Source organism: Hypanus sabinus, chromosome 19, assembly GCF_030144855.1.
Source record: "Hypanus sabinus isolate sHypSab1 chromosome 19, sHypSab1.hap1, whole genome shotgun sequence".
In the NCBI taxonomy this organism is placed as follows: domain Eukaryota; kingdom Metazoa; phylum Chordata; class Chondrichthyes; order Myliobatiformes; family Dasyatidae; genus Hypanus; species Hypanus sabinus.
The window spans coordinates 13,443,176-13,456,822 of NC_082724.1; the positions used below are offsets into that span (position 1 = coordinate 13,443,176).

At 38.8% G+C, this 13,647-nt stretch overlaps 1 protein-coding gene across 18 annotated transcripts in view; it reads left to right on the forward strand.

The window, feature by feature from the left end:
* Nucleotides 1-11,552, forward strand: part of atp2b2 (ATPase plasma membrane Ca2+ transporting 2) — an 873,878-nt gene extending 862,326 nt beyond the window's left edge. For 17 of the 18 annotated variants that reach the window (XM_059944034.1, XM_059944033.1, XM_059944030.1 and 14 more), the window contains one exon: nucleotides 8,932-11,552. In XM_059944034.1, coding sequence (XP_059800017.1) covers nucleotides 8,932-9,243 — 312 coding nt within the window. In that variant the 3' untranslated portion in view covers nucleotides 9,244-11,552. The remainder of the gene's footprint in view (nucleotides 1-8,931) is intronic. The other variant, XM_059944045.1, reaches the window with a different exon arrangement.
* The last annotated feature ends 2,095 nt before the right edge of the window (nucleotides 11,553-13,647 follow it).

Genomic DNA, 13,647 nt, shown 5'->3' on the forward strand with positions numbered 1-13,647 from the left:
GACCACCACATGAGATTATCATCTAGTCTTGTCCAAAAGTCTCTTGTCAAATTGCAGTACATTTTCTTGTTGTTTGTTTTTCTGTTCCGCCACAAAAAAAAAAGTTTTTTTAACTCATTTTTGTCCTGCCTGTGCTTTGTGAGTCCTTTTTCTTATATTCTATGTCCAGGGCCACTGCCCAGGTTGTACCATGGTTGCCTGGGCAGTAGCTCCAATCATTATTTAACATGTTCAGATGATATGACTAAATATGAGTGACGTGGTAACAATTGATCATAAATTCTCACATTTTGAAGTTTTTTTTTTCTTTCTAAAATGTTCTTGGCTGTTTCAAAGGGGGATAAAGAAAAGCATGCATGCAATTTGGTACTGCATGTTTCATATTCATAGCCTGGGACCACAATTTCTTCAAATTTCATAATTAGTTGCAGTTTCAAGAAAAGTGTTGATAAGATTGATATCATCGCTATTCCATTTGATGAAAAATAGAACATGTGATCTGAGCGCTACTTGAAGCCCAATCTAGAGATGAGCAATTAACCATTTTCTCATTTAAAAGAGAAATCAACATGTATATCTATCTTAATTTTAATGGACAAAACATATTTCTGACCATATTAGTTGCTTGTTATTCCTAGTTATGGAATTGGCAAAATAGCAACAACAGAAAATTTAAAGCTGTCCGGACTGTAGAGCTTGATCGCCTTGCTGTTCTACGAATTCTCTTCCAGATCAACTATTTTCAATACATAATTTTTTGCCTAATTAATTCCTCATCTGTTTCAGAATGGAAACCCTACTTACGATAAAGATTCAGTTAGCGAACTTATCCAAATAGTTTGCATATTTAAAAGCAAAGTAGATTATTGGTTGAAGGTATTTGAGTACTGAGAACTAAAGTAGTAGAGTGAATATTTTATTTGAAATACTTCCATTGTATTTTTGTCTTTACACTGACTTTTCATTGATGCTGAGATGCATCACTAATTTATTTTATATTTTATTTTTTTTAATGTTTTATTTTATTCAGAGATACAGCACAGTTACAGGCCCTTCCAGCCCAACAAGCCAAACAATTAGTCCCATGAGACCAATTAACCCCCTATCCTGTATATCTTTGGGATTTGGGAGGAAACCGGAGCATCCGGAGGAAACCCACATGGTCACAGGGAGAACATCCAAGCTCCTGACAGGCAGTGGTGGGAATTGAACCCGGACTGCTGGCACTGAAAAGCATTATGCTCCCGGCTATGCTACCGTGGCAACCCATTTCATTTAGCAATATTCCTCGTAGACAAAAAATGATATTTTGAGCCAATTATAATTTATCCAGTCAGAGCCGTAGTCATAGACCAGTACAGCACAGAAACTGGCTCTTTGGCCCATCTAGTCCAGGCTGAACCATTAATTTGCCTAGTCCCATTGATTTGCATCTAGACCACTGCCATCCATACCCTCACAACTATGTACCTATCCAAATTTCTCTTAAATGTTGAAATCGAACCTGCATCCACCACTTGTCCTGCCAGCTCATTCCAGATTCTCACCACCCTCTGAGCGAGGAAATGAAGAAGTTCCCCTTAAACATTTCACCTTTCACCCTTAACCCACAACCTTTAGATGTGGTCTCACCCAACCTCAGTGGAAAAACCTGTTCATATTTACCCTAATTTACCTCTATCAAATATCCCCTCAATCTTCTACATTCTGTGGAATAAATTCCTAACCTATTTAACATTTCCCTGTAACTCATGTCCTTAAGTCCTGGCAACATCTTTGTAAATGTTCTCAGTACACTTTCAACCTGATTTATATCTTTCCTGTAGGTAGGTGACCAAAACTGGACACAATACTTAAAATTAGGCCTCATCAACATCTTATACAATTTCAACATAACATCCCAGCTCCTCTACTCATAACATTGATTTATGAAGGCCAGTTGCCAAAAAATGTCTTTATGACCCTATCTACCTGTGATGCCACTTTCAAGAAATTATGGACTTGTATGCCCAGATCACTGTGTTCTACTGCACTTTTCAGTGCCCTCTCACTCATTGTGTAAGATCGATGGTCCTCCTAAACTGCAACATCTCACACTTTGTTTGCATTAAATTCCATTTTCACCCCATTTTTCCAATTGGTTCAGTTCCCACTGCAAGCTTTGATAGTCTTCCTCGCTGACCACTACATCCCCATTCTGATCCAGAAATTTTTTGATCCAGTTTATCACATTATCATCCAGGTCTTTAATATAGATGGCAAACAGCAATGGACCCAGCACTAATCCCTACAGCACACCACCAGTCACCGGCCTCCAGTCAGAAGCAACCAGCTACAACCACTCTCTGGCTTCTCCCGCAAAGCCTATGCATAATCCAATTTACTACCTCATCTTGAATGCCAAGCAACTGAACATTTTTGACCAACCTCCCATGTGGACCTTACAAAGGTCTTCCTAAAGTCCATATAGATAGCATCCACTGCCTTGCCTTCATCAACTTCCTCAAAAACTCTATAAGGTTGGTTAGACATGACCTACCATGTACAAAGCCATGTTGACTCTTCTTAATCAGTACCTGTTTATCCAAATACTTATATATCCAGTCCCTTAGAGTGCTTTCCAATAACTTTCCTACTATTGTTGTCACGCTCACTAGCATATAATTTCCTGGCTTATTCTTAGATCTTTTCTTAAACAATGGAACAACATTTGCTATCCTCCAATCCTCTGGCACATCACTTGCAAAGGATATTTTAAATATCTCTGCTAGAGCCCTGCAGTTTCTATGCTAGCCTCCCACAAGGTCCAAGGGAACACTCTCCAGTTTGTCCTGTCTGAGCACTGCCTTGACATTTTCCCTGTCTAGTAATGTCTCCCCGCCAACTCTATCATATCTAAAACAATGGAACCCTGCAGCAATGAGCTGCAAGACCTGCCCTTCTTGCAAGCAAGTTTTATTAATGGCTGTAACATCATAATTTCATGTGCTGAACCATGCCTTAAGCTTATTTGACTTTTCTATAATGCTGCTTGCATTGAAGTATATGCAGCTCAGAACATTAGCCCTATCATGCTCAACCTTTTCATTCCTGATTTTGTATGTAGTCTTAACAACATCTTTTTCCACAACCATTCCACTATCTGTTCTGTTCGAGTGGTCTGGTTCCCATCCCCTGCAACTCTAATTTAAACCACCACCCCCCTGCAGTACTAGCAAACCTTCCATACTAGGGTATTAGTTCCCCTCGAGTTCAAGTACAACTGTTTCTTCTGTAGAGGTCTGACCTTCCTTGGAAGACGGTTTAATGATCCAAAAATCTTAAACCCTCCTTCCTGCACCATCTCCATAGCCACATTGAAATAGAAAAGGCATGTAAAGAGAGCAATATTGCAATAATCATAGGGGATTTCAATACACAAGTAGACTGGGAAAATCTGGTTGGTGCTGGATCCCAAGAGATGGAATTTGTCGAATGCCTATGAGATGGCTTTTTAAAGCAGCTTGTGGTTGAACCCACTAGGAGAGTGGCAATTCTGGATTAGGTATTATGTAACAACCCAGATTTGATTAGGAAGCTTAAGGTAAAGGAGCCCTTAGGAGGCAGTGATCATAATCTGGTAGAATTCACCCTGCACTTTAAGAAGGAAAAGATAAAACTGAATGTATCAGTATTTAAGTGGAGTAAAGGAAATTACAGAGGCATGAAAGAGGATCTAGTCAAAATTAATTGGAAGGGGACACTAGCAGGGATGATGGCAGAACAGCAAAAGCTGGTATTATAGGGGAAAATTCGGAAGGTGCAGGAAAGATACATACCAAAGATGATGAAATATTCTAAAGGGAGAATGAGGCAACTGTGGCTGATAAGGGAATTCAAAGACAGCATGAAAGCGGAAGTGAGGGCATAGAATATAGTGAAAATGAATGGGAAGCTAGAGGACTGGGAAGCTTTTAAGAAACAACTGAAGCCAGCTAAAAAAGCCTTAAAAAGAAAAAAGAAGAAATATGAATGTAATCTAGCCAGTAATATAAAATATGATATAAAAAGAGTATTCTATTATACAAAAAGAGTATTCTGTTATATAAAGAGTAAAAAAGAGATGAGAATGGATATTGGATCTCTGGAAAATGACACTGGAGCTGTAATAATGGGAGACAGAGAAATGGTGGAGAAACTTAATAAGTATTTTGTGTTAGTCTTCACTGTGGAAGACACTAGCGGAGTGTCAGAAAAGCAAGAGTGTGAGGGGGCTGAAGTGAGTGTTGGTGCTATTACTAAGGAAAAGGTGCTTGCAAACCTGAGAAGTCTGAGTGTAGATAAGTCACCTGGACCAGATGGACTACACCCAGGTTTTTGAAAGAAGTAGCTGAAGAGATTGTGGAGGCAATGAAGTTTAGTAATGATGTTTCAAGAATCAATAGATTCTGGAATGGTCCCAGAGGACTGGAAAAATGCAAATGTCACTCTACTCTTTAAGAAGGGAGGGAGGCAGAAGAAAGAAAATTATAGGCCAGTTAACCTAACTTCAGTAGTTGGAAAGTAGTTGGAGTCTATTATTAAGAATGAGTTTTTGGGGTACTTGGAGGCACATGAGTCAGCATGGTTTTCTAAGAGAGAAAATCTTGTCTGACAAATCTTTGAGGAAATTACAGGCAGGAGAATTGGGTTCAGATGGATAATGAATCAGCTGTGATGAAATAACAGAGCATATTCAATGAGTCGAATAGCTTATTTTCTGGTCTTCTTGTCTCATGGTATTTTGGTCTAAACTGTATGATCTTTCTATTTTTGGCCTCACTTGCACATGGCATGGGTAGCAATCCTGGAGATCCTGTTCTTTAACTTAGCACCTAACTCCCTGAACTCACTTTTTAGGACCTTGTCACCACTCCTAAGTATGTCCACTCCTACTGCTGTGGACCACGGCCTCTGGCTGCTCACTCTCCACTTAAGAATGCTATGGACTCCATACCAGCTGTCCCTGACCCTGGAGCCTGTAAATCCATCTGGGAATCTCATTCTCATTTATAGAACCTCCTATCTGCTCCCCTACCCAACAAGTCCCCTTTCACTACAGCTTACTTCTTCTCCCCCTTCCGTTCTGAGCCACAAACCAGACTCAATGCCAGAGACCTGACAGCTGTGACTTTCCTCTGCTAGGTCACCACCTCCAACATTATCCAAAGCAGTATACCTGTTGTTGATGGGAATGACCACAGGACTACTCTGCATTGGCTGCCTATCCCCTTCCCTCTCCTGACCTAGTTACCTTTGTCCTGCACCTTGAATGTAACTTACCTACTTGTATGTCCTATCTATCAAATGATCCAGCCTCCCAAATGATCCAGAGTTCACCCAGTTCCAATTCCAACTCCTTAACATAGTCATGAAGACAAATGAAATGTTAACTTTATAGGTAGTATTAACATTATAGATAGCATGACAGTAACAATTTAATATTTATTAATCCAATGTTAAAGGGAAAACTATTTCTTTTTAGATTGGATAAACCAAAAAAATCAATCAAAAAAACCCAGTTCATGAGATATTGTTGTACCCCAGTTGCTTCGACCATTTTAAGTATTATACTAGGATATTTCAAAATATAAGACCTCCATTAATGAAACAGTCTGACAGAGCAGGAAAGTGACCTCCATCATGGAAGTCGGTAATGATTCCAATCATTCGTTCATTATGTGCTATGTCATACGATGTGGGCAATGATGGTCTTTCCATGACCACGATTGCTCTTGGCAAGTATTTCTATAGAAGTGGTTTGCCATTGCCTTCTTCTGGGCAGTGTCTTTACAAGACAGGCGACCCCAGCCATTATCAACACTCTTCAGAGATTATCTGCCTGACGTCAGTGGTCACATAACCAGCACCTGTGATATGCACCAGCTGCTCATACGACCATTTACCACCTGCTGCTGTGGCTTTACATGACCGAGGCGCCTTTGGGCCCTTCGAGTTGTGCCGCCCAGCAATCCTCCAATATAATCCTAGCCTAATCACGAGACAATTTACAATGACCAATTACCCACCTACCAGTACATTTTTGGAATGTGGAAGGTAACTAGAGCACCCGGAGGAAAAATCTGCAGTCACGGGAGAAGGTACAAACTCCTTACAGGCAGCACTGGGAATTGAACCTGGGTCGCAGATACTGTAAGGTGTTTCGAAAACCGCTAAGCTAACATGCCATCCATTTATGCCTCCAGTGTCTCTGTATGGGATGTTTAATCAACTGGATTAAACGTAGCAGGAAAGTCACTATGGCAGGATATATACAGAGACTAATAGTTCAGTGGTGATGTCATGGAAAATGGCTTATGAGTGTGTTTGTAGTTTGCAACCAAGTAGTTCAGTGAGAAATAAATTTTAAGATTTACTTTGAGAACGACTAACTGGAGGATAGGGAAATAAAGGCTCTTACGAGATTGGAAGAAGGCATGGTTTCAAGTTGGAGTCCAAAGTCACCAATGACAGTTACCCATCTTATCCAATCTTGTCATGGCCAAGTGTTGTGGCACTGAAATTGTTAGACTGGAATCTGAAATATGCAAGCTCTGTAATCACCACTGTATTAATGAAAGAACTGCCAAGCTCAATACTGAAGGGAAAAAGCATTCACCCCTTGAGACACAAGAGATTTTGCAGATGCTGGAAATGTTGGGCAACGCACACAAAATAGTGGAGGAACACAGCACTGGATCGAGGGACTCAGCCCGAAATGTCGGCTGTTTATTCCCCTCCACAGATGCTGCCTGACCTGCTGAGTCCCTCAGGAATGTTGTGTGTGTGTTGCTCAGCATTAACCTCCGAGAGCAAGTCTCAGTCCAGAGCCTGAAGTAGCAAACACTAGGCTGGCATTCTACTGCAGCATAGTGCAGGAGGTGATGTCCGTCATAAAAGATCCCATGGCACTGTCTCATCAATGAGTTTTCTCTAATTCACTGACTTATATTTATACCTCACTCAATGCCATTAAGACAAATTAGCTGCTCATTGTTAGGATGCTTCTTGTGATTGTGCTATTTTCTGCTCTTCTAAAGTTGCAAAGTACTTCAGGATATCATGAGGACGGGAAGGATGCAAATCTTTCTCATTTCTCGGGTATCTTTATTGGTGAAGAAAAAATGCAAGTGTCAAAGGAGCAGAAATAGTGATAAGCTTATAAATGCAAGAAACAGATATTAATTGTGGGTAAGAGCTGTTGAACCTGGAAGACTTTGAAATACCACATTCAGTAAAATAGAGAAAGGGATAGACAGTATGTTCTATCAGTACTGTATACTTTTGGGCATTGGTGCAAAAGTTAAAATGTTCAAATGCAGTAACAGAAATAGAGGAGAATGTGAAATCATGAGAAGACTGTATGGAGAAACTGTGTGTAACAGTGCAGGGGTTAACTGCAGGGTTAAAGTACCCAGATGCAGAAACTCTCTGATACAGTGTAGGTATTAAATAAGAAAGTAAAGTGCCTGTATTTTATTCAGAGTTAAGATGTTAGTACTGTTAGTAAGCTGTTAAGTAGAAGTAGTGTGATAGATAGCCAGATGTGGACCTGGATAAAAGGGAGAGCATGAAGGAGATGCTTATGACATCTCCATCGTGAACGTTCGTGCCGAGTGATCAGTAGCTGAGGACTATGGCACATTCTGATCATAAGGTTGTTGTATTTTGTTCTCTCAGTAATTTAGATAGAGCTTAAACTTTAAGTCGCACTTATAAATGTTAGTCAATCAGTTAAATAAACATGGGACTTTTAGTTACAGAAACATAATGAGCAAACTTGTGACCTTAAGTAAAATCTCTTTTCATAATTAAGATACATATTTATTTCATCTTCACCCAACCCCATACAGTTTTGCCAGTTTAAATAGATTCTATACCCTGTGACATGTTAATGGGACTGTATGATTCAACCCTTAAACTGAAGTGTGCGTGAAACGAAAATTTAGTTAGGGTCGTTGTGTATAACAATCCAACCAGAGGTTGTTTCCACACTGTCAAATTAACATGTTACAATATCATCTCGATCTTTTTTGGAACTGACTGAGAAAAGGAAGATTGTTTTGAGAAATCAGAAACGTTTACATTCCGAAACAAAATGGTCCAAAATAAAAACGGCCTAACGGAAACTGGAGAAAATACACTGGGCCTATACTCGAATGTTTACCCCAATGTGCATGGAACAATGCTTGTTAATGTCTCAAATAACCAGGCTTCTGAATATGGCTGTCTCCATACTGTGCCAGACTACTCCATCTACACATAGCCTAATAGTTCTGTGGCATGACTTGTACCTTCTGGTGACTAGCGTTGTGCTTCCTGGCTGCTCCATCAACATCAGCAAAACATCATTTTATCTCCCACTTTTCTGCAGTCAGCTTTCCTCATTCTGTTTAGTGTTCATCTTGTAATGAGCAATTGCTTTTATTGTGCAACCATGTAGTCTATGTTTTTATATGTTGGTCATATTGAATATATAAATATATTTATATATGTATTTATATATATATTTCCTAAAAAGTGTAATAAAATCTACTTTTCACTTTTTACCCTTTTACCTACTGCAAGAATATCTCACCTGCATGGATATACATTGCATTAAATTTTTAAGTAACCAAATAATGTAGCTTTTACTAGGTTACACACATTGGATCTTTGCTTATTTAACCAATGCTTTCCATGAGTTCTCCACAGTTTTTTCCAGTTTTATTGCAGTTCTCACCGACCCCACTATGCACGAAACTGAGACACTTGTGTGTGCTTATATAAATCTAGCGACTGTGGACTTCAAATAACCGCATTGCCTTAAATATTCTGCCCCTCCCCCTTCATTGTTTTCCTATCTTCCCTTCTGTAGCCATCTCTGGAAACCCCCCGCTGACCTTTTACTTGTGTTATTTTTCTCTTTTACAGATCCGCGTCGTGAAGGCATTCCGTAGCTCTCTCTACGAAGGATTAGAGAAACCGGAATCAAAATCCTCAATTCACAACTTCATGACCCATCCCGAGTTTAGGATAGATGACTCACAGCCGCATATCCCCCTAATCGATGACACGGATATAGAAGAAGACGCTGCCCTTAAGCTAAACTCCAGTCCGCCCTCATCCCCCAACAAGAACAACAATGCTATTGATAGTGGAATAAACCTTACAACTGACACCAGTAAATCAGCTACCTCTTCTAGTCCTGGGAGCCCGCTACATAGCCTGGAAACATCACTTTAGCTGACCATTTCTGTGCAAAAACAGAATCTACAAACAAAAAAAAACCTGCTGGCTGATAAACTGTTCTGAACGTGCTCTTCTATGCTCTACAGCAAGAAGGGAAATTGAAGGAAGGGTGATTTCTTGTTTGGCTGACCCTCCTCAAGATAGAGATCCTGCATGAATGTACATTTCCCAAATTTCACTGGAAGGACCACAGCTGAGTGCATCCAAGGCAACTTATCCAATCCACTGGTCTGTGACTTTTGAAGTGCTTGTGTGGCATGGACTTAATTGTATAGATTAATTTAAGAAAAAAAAGAAACTTTAACAATTGAATTTGCAAAGCTCAACTTGCACAGTAGAATTGCACCAATTGAACAGAGGAACTTTCTAAGCATTTATGAAATACCTACAGAGTTTATCTTTGTTTCTTGGCATGTTGCCCTGCTTAATTGCTCTTACTTATTTATGTCCTTAAGAGAATGTAATTTGTTTACAAAACCTGTAGATAACTTCCTTAATTATTTGTAGACTATAAGTTCTGCTGATATGGTACAAGCAGCTTTTCTCGTTGAGTACATCTGTAATATTGAATTCTAGATGTTTCATTACAATTGTGTACTGAATTTGCCTGCTTTTTTGTTAAATATTGTAGATATTGCTAGCAGAAACAAAGAAGCCAAAATATAACAGGGAAATATTGTTCAAAGTGGTACACTAATGTTAATGATTGTGGACTAAAATGCAGCATGGCTTCCTTTATTTCCTAGAATATATCTTTAGTACCTAAAGTCCTCTGGATTTTTTTTTCCTTTTTCATATAAATGCTTGAATTTTATTTTGGTCTTTCTCAAACTCGCAAAGGCCAACTTGAAATGTAATTTGATTGAACTGTCTGCTATATATAGACACCTGCTTGTTAAAATAAGATGCTTCAAAATAACTGTAACTATCCAAGCTTGTAATGGGTTTATTAGAGCTGATTGCAAAATAAGTTATATTTGGCTTTGTCTAAATGGGCAAAAAAATCAAAGTAGTGTTGAAATCTTGTGATATTGTGTTGATTTATAATTCTTTTCCCTTTGGTGGCTAATTGGATTTTTTAAAATCACAACTTGAAGGCTGTCAAAAATGGCGAAACAATCTGGGTTGCTTTGTTTTTTTTTAATTTTGTTTTTTTAAAAGAACAATCTTCATAATCGGCACTCTGCAAATATGAATGAAACTTTCTGTGAAGTATTTAGATGTGCTTTGCGTGGTTTTATCAAGCTTGTCTTTCTGCGGACATCAACTCAATACATCATACCATCCCAGCAGTATGGTTTAACTCTACTAACTATGCTTTTTTAAGTGGAAGCCATTAAAAGCTTGTCACAAGGGTGAAACCAAAAGCGCTTCAAGATGATAACAGCCCTTTATATTTTTTATCGGGGGATTGGGGCTACATGCCTATTAAGCAGTAAGCATAAAACATTTTTTGCATCACGGGCAGAGTAAAAGACTTTGTTTTTAAACTCTTATTTTGATTCTGTGGCTTGCAGAGGTCCATTAAGAAAGACAAAATATTGAAGAACAGTCTGTGCTCTGCTAAAAAGGAACTTGCCTGTAATTCTGAGTTCGGACATTTCTGAATTTGCCAGTAAATCTTGTATATATATATAGCAACACACATATACAATAAGACACACTTAAAGTAAGACATATAAATCTGGGCTTCTGTGGGCATGCATGTGTGGTGTAGCTTCCGTTTAAAATCAAATTAGATGAAATTTCAGCCAGTCACTATCACAGGTCACAAGCTACAAAGACTTTTGTTTCTTTGGCATCTGTTTAGTGAAGGACAGCCTAGAATGAGGAAATTGAAGGATCAATTTATTAAGGTCATTCTGCAATACAAACTTGCTTGCTTCAACATAATGTATTTATCAGCATGAGTTTTGTGAAAATAATAAATAATAAAAAAAATTGCAGCAGAACAATTGGCAATGGGCCCTGACTGGCCAATGACATGAGTTCATCCATCTGTTTTTATGAATTTTTTACCCAGACAATAATTGTAAATAAAGAACTAAATGTCTATGTTCATTTAATACTATGCAAAAAGGTTATGCTTTATGATTGTTATTCTCATATTCCTACAAGTGTGTTGCTGGAATGTTTGTGGTTTAAAAAGTCAGTAAACCATGTGATGTAAATTATTTTATAGTTTTGAAAACCATGAACTGGCTCTTGCTGCTAACTGTCAAATGAATAGATTATCTGGTGGCAGGAGCACAAGTGGAAACAAAACAAAAAAAAACAATAAATTCACAGAGCAGCATGAATTATACATGTCTTCACGTCACCATCCTTGCTTTGTGTCTTCTCTTCAAATCTGGGGTGAGTATCACGAACCAGCTTCATTAACTCTTTTGCTGCTGGTAAATGTTATAATTATTTTATTTTATTGAGATACAGTGCAGAGTAGGCCCGTCAAGCCAAGCCACCCAGCAAACCCCGATTTAATCCTAGCCTAGTCTCCGGACAATTTACAATGATAAATTAACCTACTAACTGGTATGTCTTTGGACTGTAAGAGGAAACCCAAGTAATCACAGGGAGAACGTACAAACTCCTTACAGACTGCGACAGGAAGAGAACCCAGGTTGTCTCTACTGTAAAAGCACTGCAGTAACAACTGTGCTACCTAATGAGGCCTTTGTTGATAATGTCTGGAACCTCATGGTTATTCACAGAACAGAAGGGAGCCTTGCCTTCACTGTTCCTTATTGCTCAGAAGATAGTTCTCCTCATGCTGAGATTAAGAGATTATCAGTATATAGTATCAGAATCAGGGTTAATATCCCCAGAATATGTCGTGAAATTTGTTAACTTTGCAGCAGCAGTACAATGCAATACATGATAATAGAGAAAAAGCAAAGTAAGTATATATATATATAATAGTGAAATTAAATAAGTAGTACTCAAAAAATTAAAAAGTTGTGAGGTGGTGTTCATGGGTTCAATGTCCATTCAGTAATCGGGTGGCAAAGGGGAAAAAATTGTTCCTGAATTGTTGAGAGTGTGCATTCCTGATGGTAGCAATGAGAAGAGAGCATGGCTTGGGTGATGGGGTTCATTAATAATGGATGCTGCCTTTTTTGAGGCACTGCTCCCTGAAGATGTCCTGGGTACTACAGAGGCTAGTACCCATGATGGATATTTTTACAGAAGCAATCTGATGATGCAATTAAGTGACATATACTGTACATTACACTTTAATGACTGTGTGTTTAAATCCCCTGATAAACTTGGTTTAACCTGGGTTAATAGATCAGATCTTACTGATAAACTAACAACTTGGCTAGATACAGAAATACCTGCATTTCCCACAGGCTGAGTTCTAATTTTATTGTGGGGTAGTTTAGCTTAAGAAAATATTTTCATTTACTTAGTGATACAGTAATACAGGAGTAGGCCCTTACAGTTCTTTGAGCCACGTTACCCTGGGCAACCGATTAACCCTAACCTAACCACACGACAATTTACAATGATCAGTTAACCTAACTGGTATGTCTTTGGATAGTGACAGGAAAATGGAGAATGTAGAGAAAACCCACGCATTCCACAGGGAGGACGTACAGAGACTCCTTATAGAACATAGCTGGAATTGAACTCCAAACTCCGGAATGCCTTGAGCTGTAATAGTGTAACGCTAACCACTACGCTGCCTTGGCTCTGATATTGTCTGGATTGGGATGTCACTCATGAAAACCCTGGAGCATAATAGGCTTGGCTCCCCAAGCAGGAATTTGTCACAATGTAGCTTTAAGAGCAAAATGGGAACCTTTGTGTTCACAGAGATTGTGGATATGGGGGTTGGGGTTATCACCAAACCTGAGGCATTGGTGAGTGGGATAAAATTCCTTATCACCAAGGCAGGAGAATATGCAGTGGTAATGGTGGTTAGGGAGGCAAGTCAAATATATGCATTTTGAAGCTCCACCTGACCAATAAGAAATAATCCAAATTTTTCAATGAAACAGCCCTCTTGTGTCTTTATTTATGGGATTCCAGAGTCTGAGAAAGTAAGTTATCTTGGTTCAGTCTGATTAAGTTTGAGGCATGTGGTCTATTTATAACATTCAAAAGATGAACCTGTCTTCTGGAAATGGGTAGTTACCTGTCTGGGTTTAAAACCAGAAATGGGCCAATTTAGATCAGGTTTGACATTTAAAATTATTCTTATCCTACCAGACCTAACCCGGAAATATTTGAGGAGCTTAAAATTAACCAATTTATTTTCGAGTTTAATGTAGATTGAGAACTAATTTTCATATGCTTACTATCTCCTGACAGCATCGAATGAGGCTGCTCTGCCAATCAAGTCCATGCTGGCCCAAAAATAATCCCGTTCTTCCATTAATTTTCCCTGTGACCTAC